Source organism: Neopelma chrysocephalum, unplaced genomic scaffold, assembly GCF_003984885.1.
Source record: "Neopelma chrysocephalum unplaced genomic scaffold, ASM398488v2 Primary Assembly neopelma1_119, whole genome shotgun sequence".
Lineage (NCBI taxonomy): Eukaryota > Metazoa > Chordata > Aves > Passeriformes > Pipridae > Neopelma > Neopelma chrysocephalum.
This window is the reverse complement of record NW_020897781.1, coordinates 982,037-995,678: the sequence shown is the minus strand read 5'-3', so window position 1 is coordinate 995,678 and position 13,642 is coordinate 982,037. Positions and strand designations below refer to the sequence as shown.

The following is a 13,642-nucleotide window of genomic DNA, read 5'->3' as shown; positions in this document are numbered from 1 at the left end:
TTTTATTTATTTATCTATTTATTTATTTATTTCAAAACTAAAAAAAAGCAACTGAAACCCCAACCCAAAATATCCTTTTCTGAGTGGATGTGGATGTTGGAATGGACACAAATCCGGTTGGAACAGGACACCAGTAGCTAAATCAATTTTTTTCTGCTATTTATTTCACAATTGCTTCACTAAGCTGCGTACCTCCAAGGGTTGAGTCTGGCTGCAGCACGGTGAGGGTGATGCAGCTGGGCTCCCCTTCCCTGAAGGTAGGTGGGTTTGGGGCTGTTTTTCAACCAGGCTCTGCGGGAACCTCCACTTCCAGCAATGGGAGTGAGAGAGGTGGCCTTGAAACCACACAGGGCTGAATGGGGAGGCACTGCTCAAAAAACCCAGAGTGAACATGTCTGGTTGTCCAAGTGCTGTTACTTTGCCTAATTTCTGCCTTTTTTGTTGGCATTTGAGGCTGTTGGTTCAGATCTGGCCTGTTCAGTGGCAGGTGGGCCATGGCCAAGGAGCCTGGCTGGTACCTTGAAGGCCCATGTGGTGATGGGCTCTTTGCTTTATTTCTTTATGTTTTTCATGGGATGGTGCCCAGAGCCATTTTTGTGCTTTGCTGTTTTGCTGGGCAGAAAATCCAGATTAACACCTGGAGCCGGATCCAGGCAGGTTTATCTGATCCAGAAGTCCCTGTACTTGAAATAAGTAGGTGGTGAGTGGCTGTTTATTCCTCTCCATAAGAAGGAGGTGTTTGTCTCCTTTTCTCAAACATGTCTTTGTGTCAGTGCCCTGGGGCTTTGGGCAGGGCAGAAGGGGACAGTGCATTCCCTTTGTGCTGCTCCAATCCAATGGGATAAAACCCATTAACAGATGAATTTCTGGTAGAGAATGGACAGGGACACAGGCAGAGGAAGAGCTGTCAGTGCTGGGATGGGCAGGATCTGCCCAGCTCCTCCACATCCTGAGTCTGTGAGTGCTTCCAAAAGCCTTCTCCATTCCCAGAAGAGTGGGTGATGGTGGGGAAGAAGGGTTCCACTCTTCTTGCTTTCTGTCCCATGGTGACTTCCTTGGCTCCCTCAGTGGAGAAGCAGCCAGACATGAAACTTGGGATATGTCTGCTCTTGGATGCAGGATGGTTCCTGGTTGTAAAGTGGCTCTGTGCTTCTGCAGATCCACGTGCATGTTGTCTGGGAACATGGACCACGGCAGAGTTTGGCTCAGTCAGTTTGGTTTCTTTTTCCTCTTAGTTCCCCTCCTGTTTTAGCTTGGAAACCTTTTCTCACCCTCCCAGTGTCCCCTGGATGGTCAGGAGCGGGACAGCTCTGCACAGCAGAGGGAGGAACATTTTCATTTAGTCGCAGCTGTGAGCAGAGATACCCTGGCAGGCACGAAGAGATTCCTTGAGGATTTTCCATGCAGCTCTCTGGAGAAGGGCTGCTGAGCAGGCTCCTGACTCCCCCCTGCTTGGGGATGGTAGTGGGTCCATGGAAAGGATGTGGATTTTGGGGTCGTGGAGCAAAACCTGCCTGACTCTTCTTGCCGAGCAGGGCAGTGGGGCTGGTGGAGGGTGGCAGCATGAGCTACCCACAGTCTCTCCATGGCTTTGGATGGTTGCCTTCATGGGGCTCTACTCCCACAGGGGTGCTGGCTTTCTTTCCCTCTGTAGCCCCAGCTGGCATCAGGAGAGTGACTGCAGGGCTGAGATCCCTTGGTGTTGGCTCAGTCAGTGCTCACATGGGGAGCTTTCAACTTGCCTTGTGTGGCACTTAAACCAAACTCAGCTTGGGGGCTGGTGCTTTTTTCTAGTGCTCCTTTGGGTATGGATTTGCTATTAAAAAAACTCCCTATGCAACCAATTGTTAAGAGCTTAATTAGTTCGTGTTTTTAAGGAAAAGGCAGAGGGAAATGGGAAAATAATAATGAGCAAGAAGCTTTTCTCTTTGGTTTGCGATTAGAAGGGGTCTATGCTTGGTGCTCTGACAAGGTACTTGTATTTCTGATCAGCAGCCCCAGCTCAAGGTTTTTGGGGGAGACTTTTTTCTCTCAAGTTTCCAGGCGAGGCAGGAGAGAGGAGAAAGGAGACGCCAGCCTGGTGTGTTATCCACACGTGCTTTCTTCTCTTCCTCCCATCTGGTTTATGGATCCTCCTGGGGAGGAAGATGAGAACCGTCCTCCCTGGGCTTCGTCATGGCAACCAGCAAAGGCAGGACTGGCTTGAGGGGTTGCACTGCTGGGGCTTGGAAGATGTTTGTGTTTTCTCTTGCATCTGCCCCTGGAATGGGATGGGAGAAGCAGTGTGGAGACGCTCGCCTTTTCTTGTGGTTTTATCTCTTCCCCAGTTATATCTCCATGGCAGACACAGACTTTAGTGGCTTGAATTTTTAGTACAAGCTTGGAGTTGGTTTGTTTTCCTCTGGAGGTTTAGGGCGTGGGCTGGGTTATTCCTCCCCATCCACTCGTGCCTTTCGGTCATTTTTCGGAGCGGTGCGAATGCGATGGAGTCCTGGGGGAAGCTCTGTTTCAGGTGCTGACTTTCTGCTGCAGGGGTTTCTTCTAGGTAAGTTGGTGTTGGTTCTTGATCTGGTGGCAGGTGGAGGCAGGTCAGGGTCAGAGCTGTGGGATGCTGGGCTGTGCACACCAGAGGTGGCTGCTGCCTCTGGCACCCTGCTGAAGTGGTACATACTTTTCTCCAAATGTACCTGGAGAAATGCAAGAACCCGGCAGCAAACTCATGAAAAATAAACAGGTTACGGTTCTTCTGTCAGACTGCCACTTTTCTAATACTCACCTGTGTGCAGATGCCTTAGCAAAGAGTTTACCTTTTCGAGTCCTTTTGTGTTACCCATCTCCTTCCCCTCCCAGGGCTCTGGGCTGTTGGTCTCTGGGAGGTGCAGAGGCACTGTGACATCCATCCTCTTTCTGTCACAGTTGGATCTGCTTCCATCTCTCTCTTCTCTGGAGCAGCATCTCCAAGTTACTCACCTGGTGAGGCCGAGCTGCCGCCCACACCTTCCTTATCTCCGTGCTGCTCCCCACAGGTACCTGCCCTGCAGCTGCCAAGGGGAGGGATGCTTTGAAGCTGCAGTTCCACCCTGGAGCTGTGTGTTAGGAGTCAGGATGGAAAAACCAGTTGCTCTTGAATTTCCTTGTCCCCGTGGCACCGCAGGTGGAAAATGCGGTTGGCAGTGAGTCATTAGGACCATCTTTTAATTCACCCATGATACCAAACTGGGATAGATTTCAGGTTTGTTTTCTCCATACAGTCTTCCTAGAAAGTTTATATGCCTAAGTGAAAAGCTAATTGTATTTCACCCCCCTTCCCCTGCAGGACAAGCTTGATGCAGCAATTACTCATCTTCAATAACACTACCAAGCATTCATCTTAAAAGGAAGGTAGATTTAGATGGGATTTTAGGGAGAAATCTTGCCCTTTGAGGGTTGTGAGGCACCAGCTCAGGTTGCCCAGAGAAGCTGTGGCTGCCCCATCCTTGGAAGTGTTCAAGCACAGGTCAGACAAGGCTTGGAGCAACCTGTTCTAGTGGAAGGTGTCCCTGCCCGTGGCAGGGAGATTGGAATGAGATGGTCTTTAAGGTCTCTTCCAAGCCAAACCATTTTGTGGTTTAATGAAAACCCATTAGGAACGGTCCCTGCTGAGCACTGGCTGTGATGCACAGGTCAGATCTGTAGGGGTACCAGATGGGGGTACCCATTGAGGGGGTGAGGAACATGTCCCTGATCACAGCTCCAAATGCCTGTTCCCTGAGAGTGTGCACCAAAGCTCATTGAAGGGACTTGAGGCTCTGTATGCCACAGTGAGAGCTGGGATGAGAGAACAACGAGGGTGTGGGTGCTGTGCAGGACCCACTGTGTGACTCTGTGGGCAAAACACTAAGAGAAGGCGGAGATCTCCAGTGTGAGAAGGATGGAAGCAGCTGGATATCTAGCTATTAGTGGATATCATGGGTATATCAGGTTCTAAGAGGCTCAGAGATCAGATTGTGAGGGTCTGTAGCTCATGTCATCTCTGCTCACAGATCTGCTGCTGGGATTTGTCAAACTTCTTTACAGTGTCTCTGTGGCTCCTTGAGGTCCCGCTCCCACGAGCATCCTGCATACCAGGGGATTCAGCCAGTCCTTTGCCCAGACAGCAGCAGCATGTTTCACACATGTTTTTCCTGGGGAGATCTCAGGCAGAGCTGCCAGAAGCTGGCAGTGACTTCTGAGCAAGGGGCTATGCTGACAGCATCCCTCCACGCCAGCTCTCCAGCATGGGCTGGGCCAGAGGCAGCTCCATGGGGCTGGGATTAAAGGGCAGGCAAGGCAGAGCCAGCCAGGCTGCTGACAGGGGCCTGCCTGCTGTGGGGCTCTTCATCTCCACATGGAAAAACAGAGTTGAGCCTCCCAAACCCAGAGCTGACTTTTAGCTCTTGTGGGAAAATGTGGTCTGAGGGACTTCTGAGGCAACGTCTCCACGGGGCATCGGGTGTGGGGGTGGCACAGCCACATGGCTTAAGGATGTCTCCGACTCTCTTTCCAGCGGTGACATAAACGAAGACACTCTGGAGACTGAAAATGCAGCTGCTGCAGCTGCTGCTGCTTTCACGGCCTCCACACACCTGAAGGAAGCGGTTCTAGGTAGGTCAGCTCCTTCCATAGCCCCTTGGTTGAGCTGTGCCAGCTCCACTACCCCAAATGTGGCACAACCCTGCTCTGGTGCTGGTCGAGAAAGTCCAGGCACTGCTGTGCGGAATTGCCAGGGTACCAGGGATGTTCTCCTGTTGGCCTTGGGGATGCTCTCCCAGCATCCAGGGGAGCCCAGTGGGCAGCAGGGGGTTGGGTGATCAGGAGGGAGCTGGTAGTGCCTGGCTGGGTTTCTGCTGCCCTCTCCTGGTCCGGGATGAGTCCCTGTGCCTGGCCATCCCTGGCTTCTGCCCTTCCAGCCTGCCATGGGGATGGCAGTTTTGCAGCAAACTCACTGGCTTTGGTTACAGGTAAAAGTGAATTTGGGGAGCAAAAACTGTGACCAGCTGGGCTGGAGTTGACTTAAAGCCAGGTTTAGGCTAAAACCAAGGGTGTCTCCACCCAAATAACATCATTCTTTTCTTTTTTTATCAAGAGTGAGACCACTGACTTCTTAGATTCCATGTGCTCAGCTGCAGCTCAGTTGGCATAAATCTGCCTGGGCTGTTTTGCCTGAGAAATTTGGGTGGTTGGATGCTTTAGTAGCAAAGTGCAAGTGAGTGGTGGCCACAAACCCCAATACACTCCATCATGCAACATCTACTCTTTTTTCATTCCTTCATTCCTTTCAAAACTGCTTTTCACTGCATGTATGCCTCGGGGAGGTGAATGGGGGGCTGTGGCTCATGTTTCTTTTTGATCTGTCCCTTCCTCTGATCCCTGTGAGAAGTGAAGATGGCTGAAGATGAGGACAGTTTGGAGGCAGAGATTGTCTACCCCATCACCTGCGGGGACAGCAAAGCCAACCTCATCTGGAGGAAGTTTGTGTGCCCCGGGATCAATGTGAAGTGTGTGCAGGTGAGAGCAGAGACCCCAACTCTGGGCTCATGCCCGTGTTGTGGGCTCACCTGGCCTGTCCTGGTTGTGATGAGCTGTGGTAACTGCATCAGAACCACATCATGCTGGGAAAGGAGGAAATTTTCCTGGTACTTGGTACCTGATATTTGTCTTGGCCAAGTCAAGCAGTTCTGGCTGGAGAGACGCTGCCTCAACTAAACGTGTTATTGAAAATTTTGAGAAATTTGGGCACTTCCAGTATCTGCTCAGTTGGAAAGTTGATGGTTTGAGAAGTGGGGACCTACTGAAGAGCTGCTACTGTGTCCTGGGTAGTTCATGGTTAAAATTTGCATGAATTCAGGAATGCACCATGAGTGAGTCATTGCTGGCATTTGTACATGGCCCAAAACAATACCCTGCTAAGGGAGAGTCTCCTTGGGCTCTGCTGCAAGAGGACTCCCAAAGGATGGTCCTTGTCTTTCCTAGGAGAGATGGCCTTCTCCATCCCCAAGGCAGAGGGCAGGTACTGCTGCAGGTAATGTTGCTGCCACCTAAAATCCATCCTCTGCACTGAAGCCCATGTCCTTGTTAAGAGAAGCAGTTTCTCATGCACTGATGATGGTGTTGCTCTGTGTTGGTCAACATGGGCATGGAGAAGAGGAGACCTGGGTTTGGGAAATCCTTTGAGATGGGCTGTAAGGTAATGCTTTAGAGAGCTGCCTGGTTCACAGCTGGACTTGAGGAACTTGGAGGTCTTTGCCAACCTTAATGATTTTATAATTCTGTGATTCTGCAGTTTGCTGTTAGGTCAGCACGTGTGTTCAGTCATGGCTGGGTGTGTAGGGCAATAAAAGAAAGGGAAAGAGTTGGCAAGGTGTGTGCCAGATGCCTGAAGCTGGTTTTCAGTAGAAGTGGGGTGTATACTGCAAGAGAGGCCAGAGGTTCCACTGATACCAATGGTTGGGCTCGGGAGCAGGAGGTCAAAGACCAAATGGTCTTTGACCCCACAAATGGGCTTCTTCCCTCTCTCCTGTGGGCCTTAACGTGTCCTTGGACCCAAATGTTACTGGTGCAGCCCAGCTTTTGCTGAGTCCACTGTTAGTGGGAGTGTGAGCAGCTCCCTGCTGTTAATGATACTTTGCACAAGCTCCGGGTGTTTTTTCCCAGCTGTCCTGCCTGGGCCGGGCACTTCCGAACTCACACAGACCCCAGGCCCTTGGCTCTGAGCAGCTGTTAACTAACCATCCATGTTTGGCTTTAATCTTTTTAACTTGGCCAGGGTTCTCTGGGGTGGGAAGTGTGTGCCAGCCATCTGGTTTGGTGGTGTTAAATGGCACGTGGAGGCTGCAGTGCAGCTGCACCCACTGCTGGGCACCGGGAATTGCCGCCGGGCTCCGCGGCTGAACCCTGCTCGCAGGGCACCCCTGGGTTATTTACAGCTTGTGGCAATGATGTTGCACCTCTGCCTTCTGCAGTTCGATGATCACCTAATTAGCCCCAAGGAGTTTGTCCACTTGGCAGGCAAGTCCACCCTGAAGGACTGGAAGCGGGCGATCCGGATGAACGGGATCATGCTCCGGTGAGTCTCTTCCTTTTTATCTGTGGACACTCCTCTCTCAGGCAATAGTGGTGGGGCAGAACAGAGCCTTTGGCACGGTTGTTTTCCTGCTGAGGGAGCAAATGAACCACTAAACATTTATTTTAATGACAGCCTGGCCCCAAATGTGGTCAGTCCAATGGCTTTGCTCTGTCCTTGTGCCTAGGGAATAATCTGGGGCAAGAAATATTTCTCTGGTCATTTTAGGACTTGAACCACACTGAGATCCCAGCTGGTGTAAGGACACTGGAAATTTTAATGGTCATTGGTGGTCAGACCATACTGTCTGTGGGTTCCCAGTATGACCCACCAGATGGAATTGGTCTGGTCATCACTAATGCTCTGGCTGCAGCACGTCTGCTTGACATCACTTGGCAAAAAAAAAAAAAAGAGATTCTTTATGCAAGCATTTATCTTGTCTAGTCTTAACTACAGTAATTCAATTCTTCTATGGTCTTCCTGAACACCAGCCTGAGACTGTGATTTAATTAAAGTCTGTCTCTGCCTTTGGGCAGGATAAAAAAGCATCACCTCTTTCTCCAGGAATTGTCAGTGGCTTTGTGCTCTTTTCACAGGGTGACATTGCCTCTCCCTGTATTCTTCTGCTTCAATGCAGGCCTCTCCCATATTCCTCTTAAGCAGCTTTTGCTCCACGTAGATTTTGCATAATAGGCTTAGGCTTTGACAAGGCAGGGCTTTGAGGGGAAAAAAAAAAAACAACTTCAGGAGGAATGTGTGAAGGCAAACCCAGCAGCCCATCGGAGCAAATCTTGGGAATTTGCAAATCTTGGGAAGCAAGGCCTGGGGATGCTTCGGAGACAACGTGCTTAGACTGGGAAGATCCCATACACCAGTGTTGCCACCCCCTTTGCTTGAGATGAGAGACCTGATTTTAGTTTATGAATAGGGTTATGCCCCATCTTTTTTTGAGGTGTAGAGTCAGAAAGGGAAGGAAGGAAGAGGCTCCCTGTGGTCTCACCCTGAACTGAGACTCGAGCTGATTCTTCTGCTGGAAGCTGCAGCTTCTGAGGGGATGTGCTGGTGCAACCAGAGAGGGACTCTCTCCTCCCCTTCCTCCACAACAAACGAGTTCATCAGCTCCAGTAAGGGCTCCTGTTGCCTCTGAGAAGTTTGGTGTGAAGGCTGCCAGGAGCTGCATCTCGGAGCTCTGGGCTCTTGCTGACGTGCCTGTCCCTGTGCTTGCTCCCCTTCTTTCAGGAAGATCATGGACTCAGGAGAGCTGGATTTCTACCAGCACACGAAGGTGTGTTCCAACACGTGCCGGAGCACCAAAATCGACCTGACTGGAGCCAGGGTGTCCCTGACCAGCCAGACATCGACAGAATACATCCCTCTGACTCCTGCCACTGCTGATGGTACGTCCAGCCATTCCTCACATCAAAGCACAGGAACCATGCTGCGTAACCAAGGTCCCTTAGGGCTGGAGCTTCCCTTCTGGCCTCCTGCCTTTCCCAAAACCAGGCAGCTGAAGCAGAGGACTGCAATTAATCTGTAGTTGTTGCTTGATGAAGTTCCCTTCTGTCCTCACTGCTGGTCAGGCTGTGTCCGTAGGGATCAGCTTGGCTTCTCCTGCTGCACAGGGTGCCTGGGTAGGAGTCCCTTCTCCTCTCAGCTCTAACCTGACTTCTTCTGGAATAATTTAGGGGGTTTTATTTAAGGCTCACTTATCAGGTTGGTCTGATGAAAGATTAAAGAGAACTGGGGGATGCAGCAGATTATTTTTTTATCTGCACTTGTGAATGTAGATCTTGAAAGTGATGGGGCTACGTAGCTGTAGCCCTGAACTTAATGGCTTTGAGCTGAAAGAGGGTAGGTTTAGATTGGCTGTTGGGAAGAAATTCTTCCCTGTGAGGGTGGTGAGGCCCTGGCATAGGTTGCCCAGAGAAACTGTGGCTGCCTCATCCCTGGAAGTGTTCAAGACCAGGTTGGACGGGGCTTGGAGCAACCTGGGATAGTGGAAGGTGTCCCTGCCCATGGCAGAGAGGTGGAATGAGACGAGCTTTGAGGTCACTCCCAACCCAAACCATTCTCTGATTTTGTGAACTTGACCTGTAATTACAGGCGACTGTTCTATTGGAAAGCTTTCTAATTTTGAAATACTTCTATATTTCATAACAACTTTTCCATCTGAGCATGAAGAACAGCCCCCAAAGTTCCCCACGTCCCAAGCTCCTAGTGGTGCTGTGGGACAGGGCAAGCCCCTTGTCTGGCTCTCCAAAGTTCCCATGGCACCACATCCTGGTGTTGAGGTGGGGAAGGTGATGCCAATGCACGGCACAGCCTGCTCCAAGCCCTCCTGTTAAACATGGACATCAACTCACCGATGGGAGACACTTCCCACGCCACTGAGCTGTGCTGGAATAACCAGAGCCCTGAGGGCTGTGGAGTAAAGGAGCAGAGTGATTGGATTTAATGGCAGCAGCTGAGCATTCCAAACACTCTGCACAGCTCCGTGGGGCTCTGGCCAGATTCCCATCCATCCCGCTCCTGCGCACGGCTTGAATGACGCCGGTTCCTTGGCTCTATGGTAACAAAACCGCTGAGATTTGGCAGAGCTGGAGGGAGGGAGGGAGCCCTCCTGCATCCCTGCACAGCTGGGGGGCTGCTCTCCCCTTCGAGGCTTTAGAAACCCTCCAGACAAACGGTGGCTGGGTAAAAAGGGCTGCCAGAAAAATCAGACTAAATCTGTTTGACTTTTGCCCTTAGCAGTACTGGTGTGTTTGCAGGGGAAAGTGGGAGGGAAATGCTGCTCTTGAGCATGTGTTCTTGTGCTGCAAGGGTTGCAGGAGTAATCCCTGGGGATTGCACTCCAATGTGGAAAAATAAGTACAGCTGGCACGGCAACCACTTGGGCGTCTCCCTCTGTTTGGTGTTGAGAGTTGGATTCAAACAAAAGTGATCCCGTCCAATAAAAAGGAGAAATCATGGAAGTGCAGCAAGGGAGTGCTTCCCTTGGAAACAGCCTGTGAAAATACAGGGAAAAATCAGGACTTGGGAATTTTTTTTCTTTTCTTTTTTGCTATTGGTTGCAGTGAACGGATCCCCAGCTACAATAACCATAGAAACATGTGAGGATGCCAGTGATTGGAGCACCAGCATTGGAGGTATGGCTTGAGAATCCTGCTGGGCTTGGCCCAGCCGGGTGAAGGAGATGTGGGGAAAGAGGGAAATAGGAGGGATGAAGAGCAGGAAGGACCCTTTTGACAGATCAGCCTTGCATGAATCTCCACTGGGATTATTCCTTTGCTGCTTACAGAGCAAAGCGTGGTGTTATATCCCACCGGTGCGTGGGCTTGGCTACAGCATCACCTGGGGATGAAGTTGTTTCCAAGCATTAAGATGTCAAAGCCACGGCCAAATGTGGCTCTAGGGGTTAAAAAAAAAAAACAACTATCAGAGGGGTCATAAAATCATTCTTTTTCCTTGGTGTGCTCTGAGCACTGGGCTTTTCTGTAGCATCAGTGTCCTGTTTGTGGGGGACAGGGATTGGGAAAGCATGTCCTTCTCTGACTGCCCTTCCTTTGGGCCCACGCTCTGGGTGGGCCTTGCCCCAGCCCCCTGACCTCCAGCCCAGCAGGGCTGCACCCCTGCAGGGGGTGTCTGCAGCAAACCCACAGCAGATGGCCATTAAACCCCCACTGAGGATTTTGAGGTTCTCCTTGTTTTCTCTTTCTCCAGATGACACCTTTGCTTTTTGGCAAGGTTTGAAGGACACGGGTCTCCTGGAAGAAGTGATCCACGAGTTCCACCAGGAGTTGGTGGAGACCATGAAGGGCTTGCAGCAGCGAGCGCAGGATCCCCCGCTGCAGCTTGGGGGTAAGGACCTGGGCCCAGGGCTCAGTCATCTTGGGAGAGGGGCTTGTGGGTTTATTTCGCCTTGGGGATATATGGATGGCACTATAGGAACATAGCTCATCATAAAAAATCCCATTTCTGGCTGCTCCCTGGGCAGGCTCTTGGTTGTGCTCAGGGACACTTCAGGTGACCTCAGTTCTCCAATTCCCTGGGCCTGGGGCTTCCTCTCTGCTGGCTTTGGGTCTGGACAAATGCTTGGCTTGGGAACTGAGGTGGAATTTGGGCCATTGGAATAACGATACAGCAAGCAGCTACTGTGCCAGCAGATTTCTTCTCACCCCTGCTAGGCAGGAGAGGACTGTTTACATGCCGGAGACCTCTTACCCTTTCTCATGGCTTCTGCCTTCTCCTCTTCCCCAGCCTCTTGCGTTACCCTCCTGCAGATTTTGGCTGTCTCAGCTGGACGTGTTTGCTGTCGTGTGGCTTTTTCCAAGCCGTAAGTAGTTTGCATGGGGAATTTTGCTTCCTCAAAGGTCTGTGTCTTGTTTTTTAAGATGCTGTTTTACTCAACAACGTAGTCCAGAACTTTGGTATGCTGGATCTGGTCAAGAAGGTCCTGGCCAGCCACAAGTGCCAGATGGATCGCTCGAGGGAGCAGTACACACGGGATTTGGCAGGTATGTCCTCAGACTGGTGTGACACTGGTCATCGCTGCCTTCTCTTTTGGGCTAAGAAAGTGGGGTTTGTGTTAAAGCTGGTGTTTGCTAAACCAGCCATGGTGGGACTGGCTCCAGGCATTGCCACAGTCCCTGGGAAGCTTGTCCAGGATCCAGGCTGAGCCAAACCTCTTCTCTCTCCAGCTCTGGAGCAGCAGTGTGACGAGCACCGCAAGCGAGCGAAGGAGCTGAAGCACAAATCGCAGCATCTCAACAACGTCCTGATGACCCTCACTCCTGTCTCCGTCCCCACACCTCTGAAACGTCCCAGGCTGACCAGGGCCACCTCCGGACCAGCTGCCATCACCTCCCAGGTCCTGTCCCAGCCGGCACAGCTCGCCGTCACCCCTGGCGTGCCAGTCTCCCAGATTGCCAACCTCCCTCTCGGCAAAGTGGTCTCGGCCCTCCCGCCCTCAGTGCTGGGGAAGAGCCCGACCCAGCCCCCCGCCGCCAGCTCCCCGGCCTCCCCACTGCTGGGGGGGTACACGGTGCTGGCCTCCGCCGGCTCCACCTTCCCCAGCACGGTGGAGATCCACCCGGACGCTTCCAACCTGACGGTGCTGAGCACGGCCGCGGTCCAGGACGGCAGCACAGTGGTGAAGGTGGTGAGCCCCTTCCAGCTCCTGACGCTGCCAGGACTCGGCACGACCATCCAGAATGTGACACAAATAGCTCCTGGCGGGAGCACGGTTGTGACTGTCCCATCTGGTGCCGCCGAGGCTGCCGGGGACGAGCACGCTGCCGCCGCCATCGAGGTGACCGCAGTGGCCGACGAGGCGGAGCAGAAGTGAGAGGGGGGGACTTGCCTGGAGGGGACGCTGGCTGTGCCACTCTGGGGGGAACTGCCTCTTCTCTGGCTGCACTGTGGGACGAGGAGTGGTGTCACAAGGGGCACGGGCTGACAAGACTCAGAGCGGCTCGTGTTGGGAGTGAGGAGGTTCAGGTCAGAGGAAAGGAAGGGGGAGGAAGGATGCCCAGAGAAGGGAAAGGCAAAAGTGCTCTGCCCTGTATGGAGGAGAGAAGAAAAAAAGAGTTTATTTTTTTATAAAGCTTTCCTCCCCTGTTCTCTTGGAATAGTTATCCTGCTCTGGCTCATCAACCCTGCCTCATAGGCAGGCTCAGCCAGAGCAACGTCCATTGGAGGAGTGGGCAGGAGCAAAAGGAAGAGCAAGTGAAGCTGCCAAGGGGTCTGGCATAAGGGGAGCTTGCTGCTCCCCATCCCCAGGGGCTGCAGGGATGGAGAGGGGATGCCAAGAGCAGGAATTCCATGGATATGTACAATCATCAACACCAGGAAGGGCTCTGTGGCAGCTTGGGTGCAGGCCCCGGGAGGTTGGGTTCTGTGTGTGACACTGGCATTTTTGGGTGGCAGAAACAAGTGGGAGCTGTTGTGACAGTGGTCATGGTGGTTGCCCAGGTCTACTGGGGGAAGGAGTGGGAAGAGAGAAACCCAGAGGGCCGGGAAGAGCTGTGACTTCTGAGGATTTAGGGTCCTTTTCTAGTTTTCTCAAAAAAAAAAAAAAATCCATTCTTTGGGATTTTTTTTTTAAGCCAACGGCGATTTTTAAGCAAAGCCCTGGTTGGGAAGCTCATTCTGCATGGCAGAGCCGTACTGCTGAACGTGCAGAGCTGAGCCCAGTGGCCACGCTCCAAGGAGCTCACACTTCCTCACAAGGGGGGACCCCGGTGTCCCCGGTCCCCACATCCTGCCGGGCACCTCATCCCGCGGGAGCCGGGCGCTGCCGGTCCCTCCCCGCCGGATCTGAGCAGCTGTTCCGTGGTGGGGTGTTCAACCCCCTTCCCCCCCAGGATTCCTTCAGCCGCCCTACCTGCTGCGGCTCCCACCAGGTCCCATCCCAGGGCCCCCATGTGCCCTGCGGCCGCAGCGACGCTCACGCTGTCTCCGGCTGGAAGGAGTCGGGTGCTTGGAGTGCTGGGGTTTCTCCAAACTTTATCTGGCAACAGCAGCAGCGACAGGTCACTTTAATGAGTTAATAAATATTTTTTT

The 13,642-nt window shown here is 52.3% G+C and overlaps 1 protein-coding gene across 4 annotated transcripts in view; it reads left to right on the top strand.

The window, feature by feature from the left end:
• GMEB2 (glucocorticoid modulatory element binding protein 2) overlaps positions 1–13,642 on the top strand; it is a 15,990-nt gene extending 2,348 nt beyond the window's left edge. For 3 of the 4 annotated variants that reach the window (XM_027697188.1, XM_027697187.1, XM_027697189.1), the window contains 8 exons: positions 4,526–4,623; positions 5,396–5,526; positions 6,981–7,084; positions 8,321–8,478; positions 10,156–10,227; positions 10,802–10,939; positions 11,473–11,595; positions 11,779–13,642. In XM_027697188.1, the coding sequence (XP_027552989.1) occupies positions 4,526–4,623; positions 5,396–5,526; positions 6,981–7,084; positions 8,321–8,478; positions 10,156–10,227; positions 10,802–10,939; positions 11,473–11,595; positions 11,779–12,425 (1,471 nt within the window). In that variant the 3' untranslated portion in view covers positions 12,426–13,642. The remainder of the gene's footprint in view (positions 1–4,525; positions 4,624–5,395; positions 5,527–6,980; positions 7,085–8,320; positions 8,479–10,155; positions 10,228–10,801; positions 10,940–11,472; positions 11,596–11,778) is intronic. The other variant, XM_027697186.1, reaches the window with a different exon arrangement.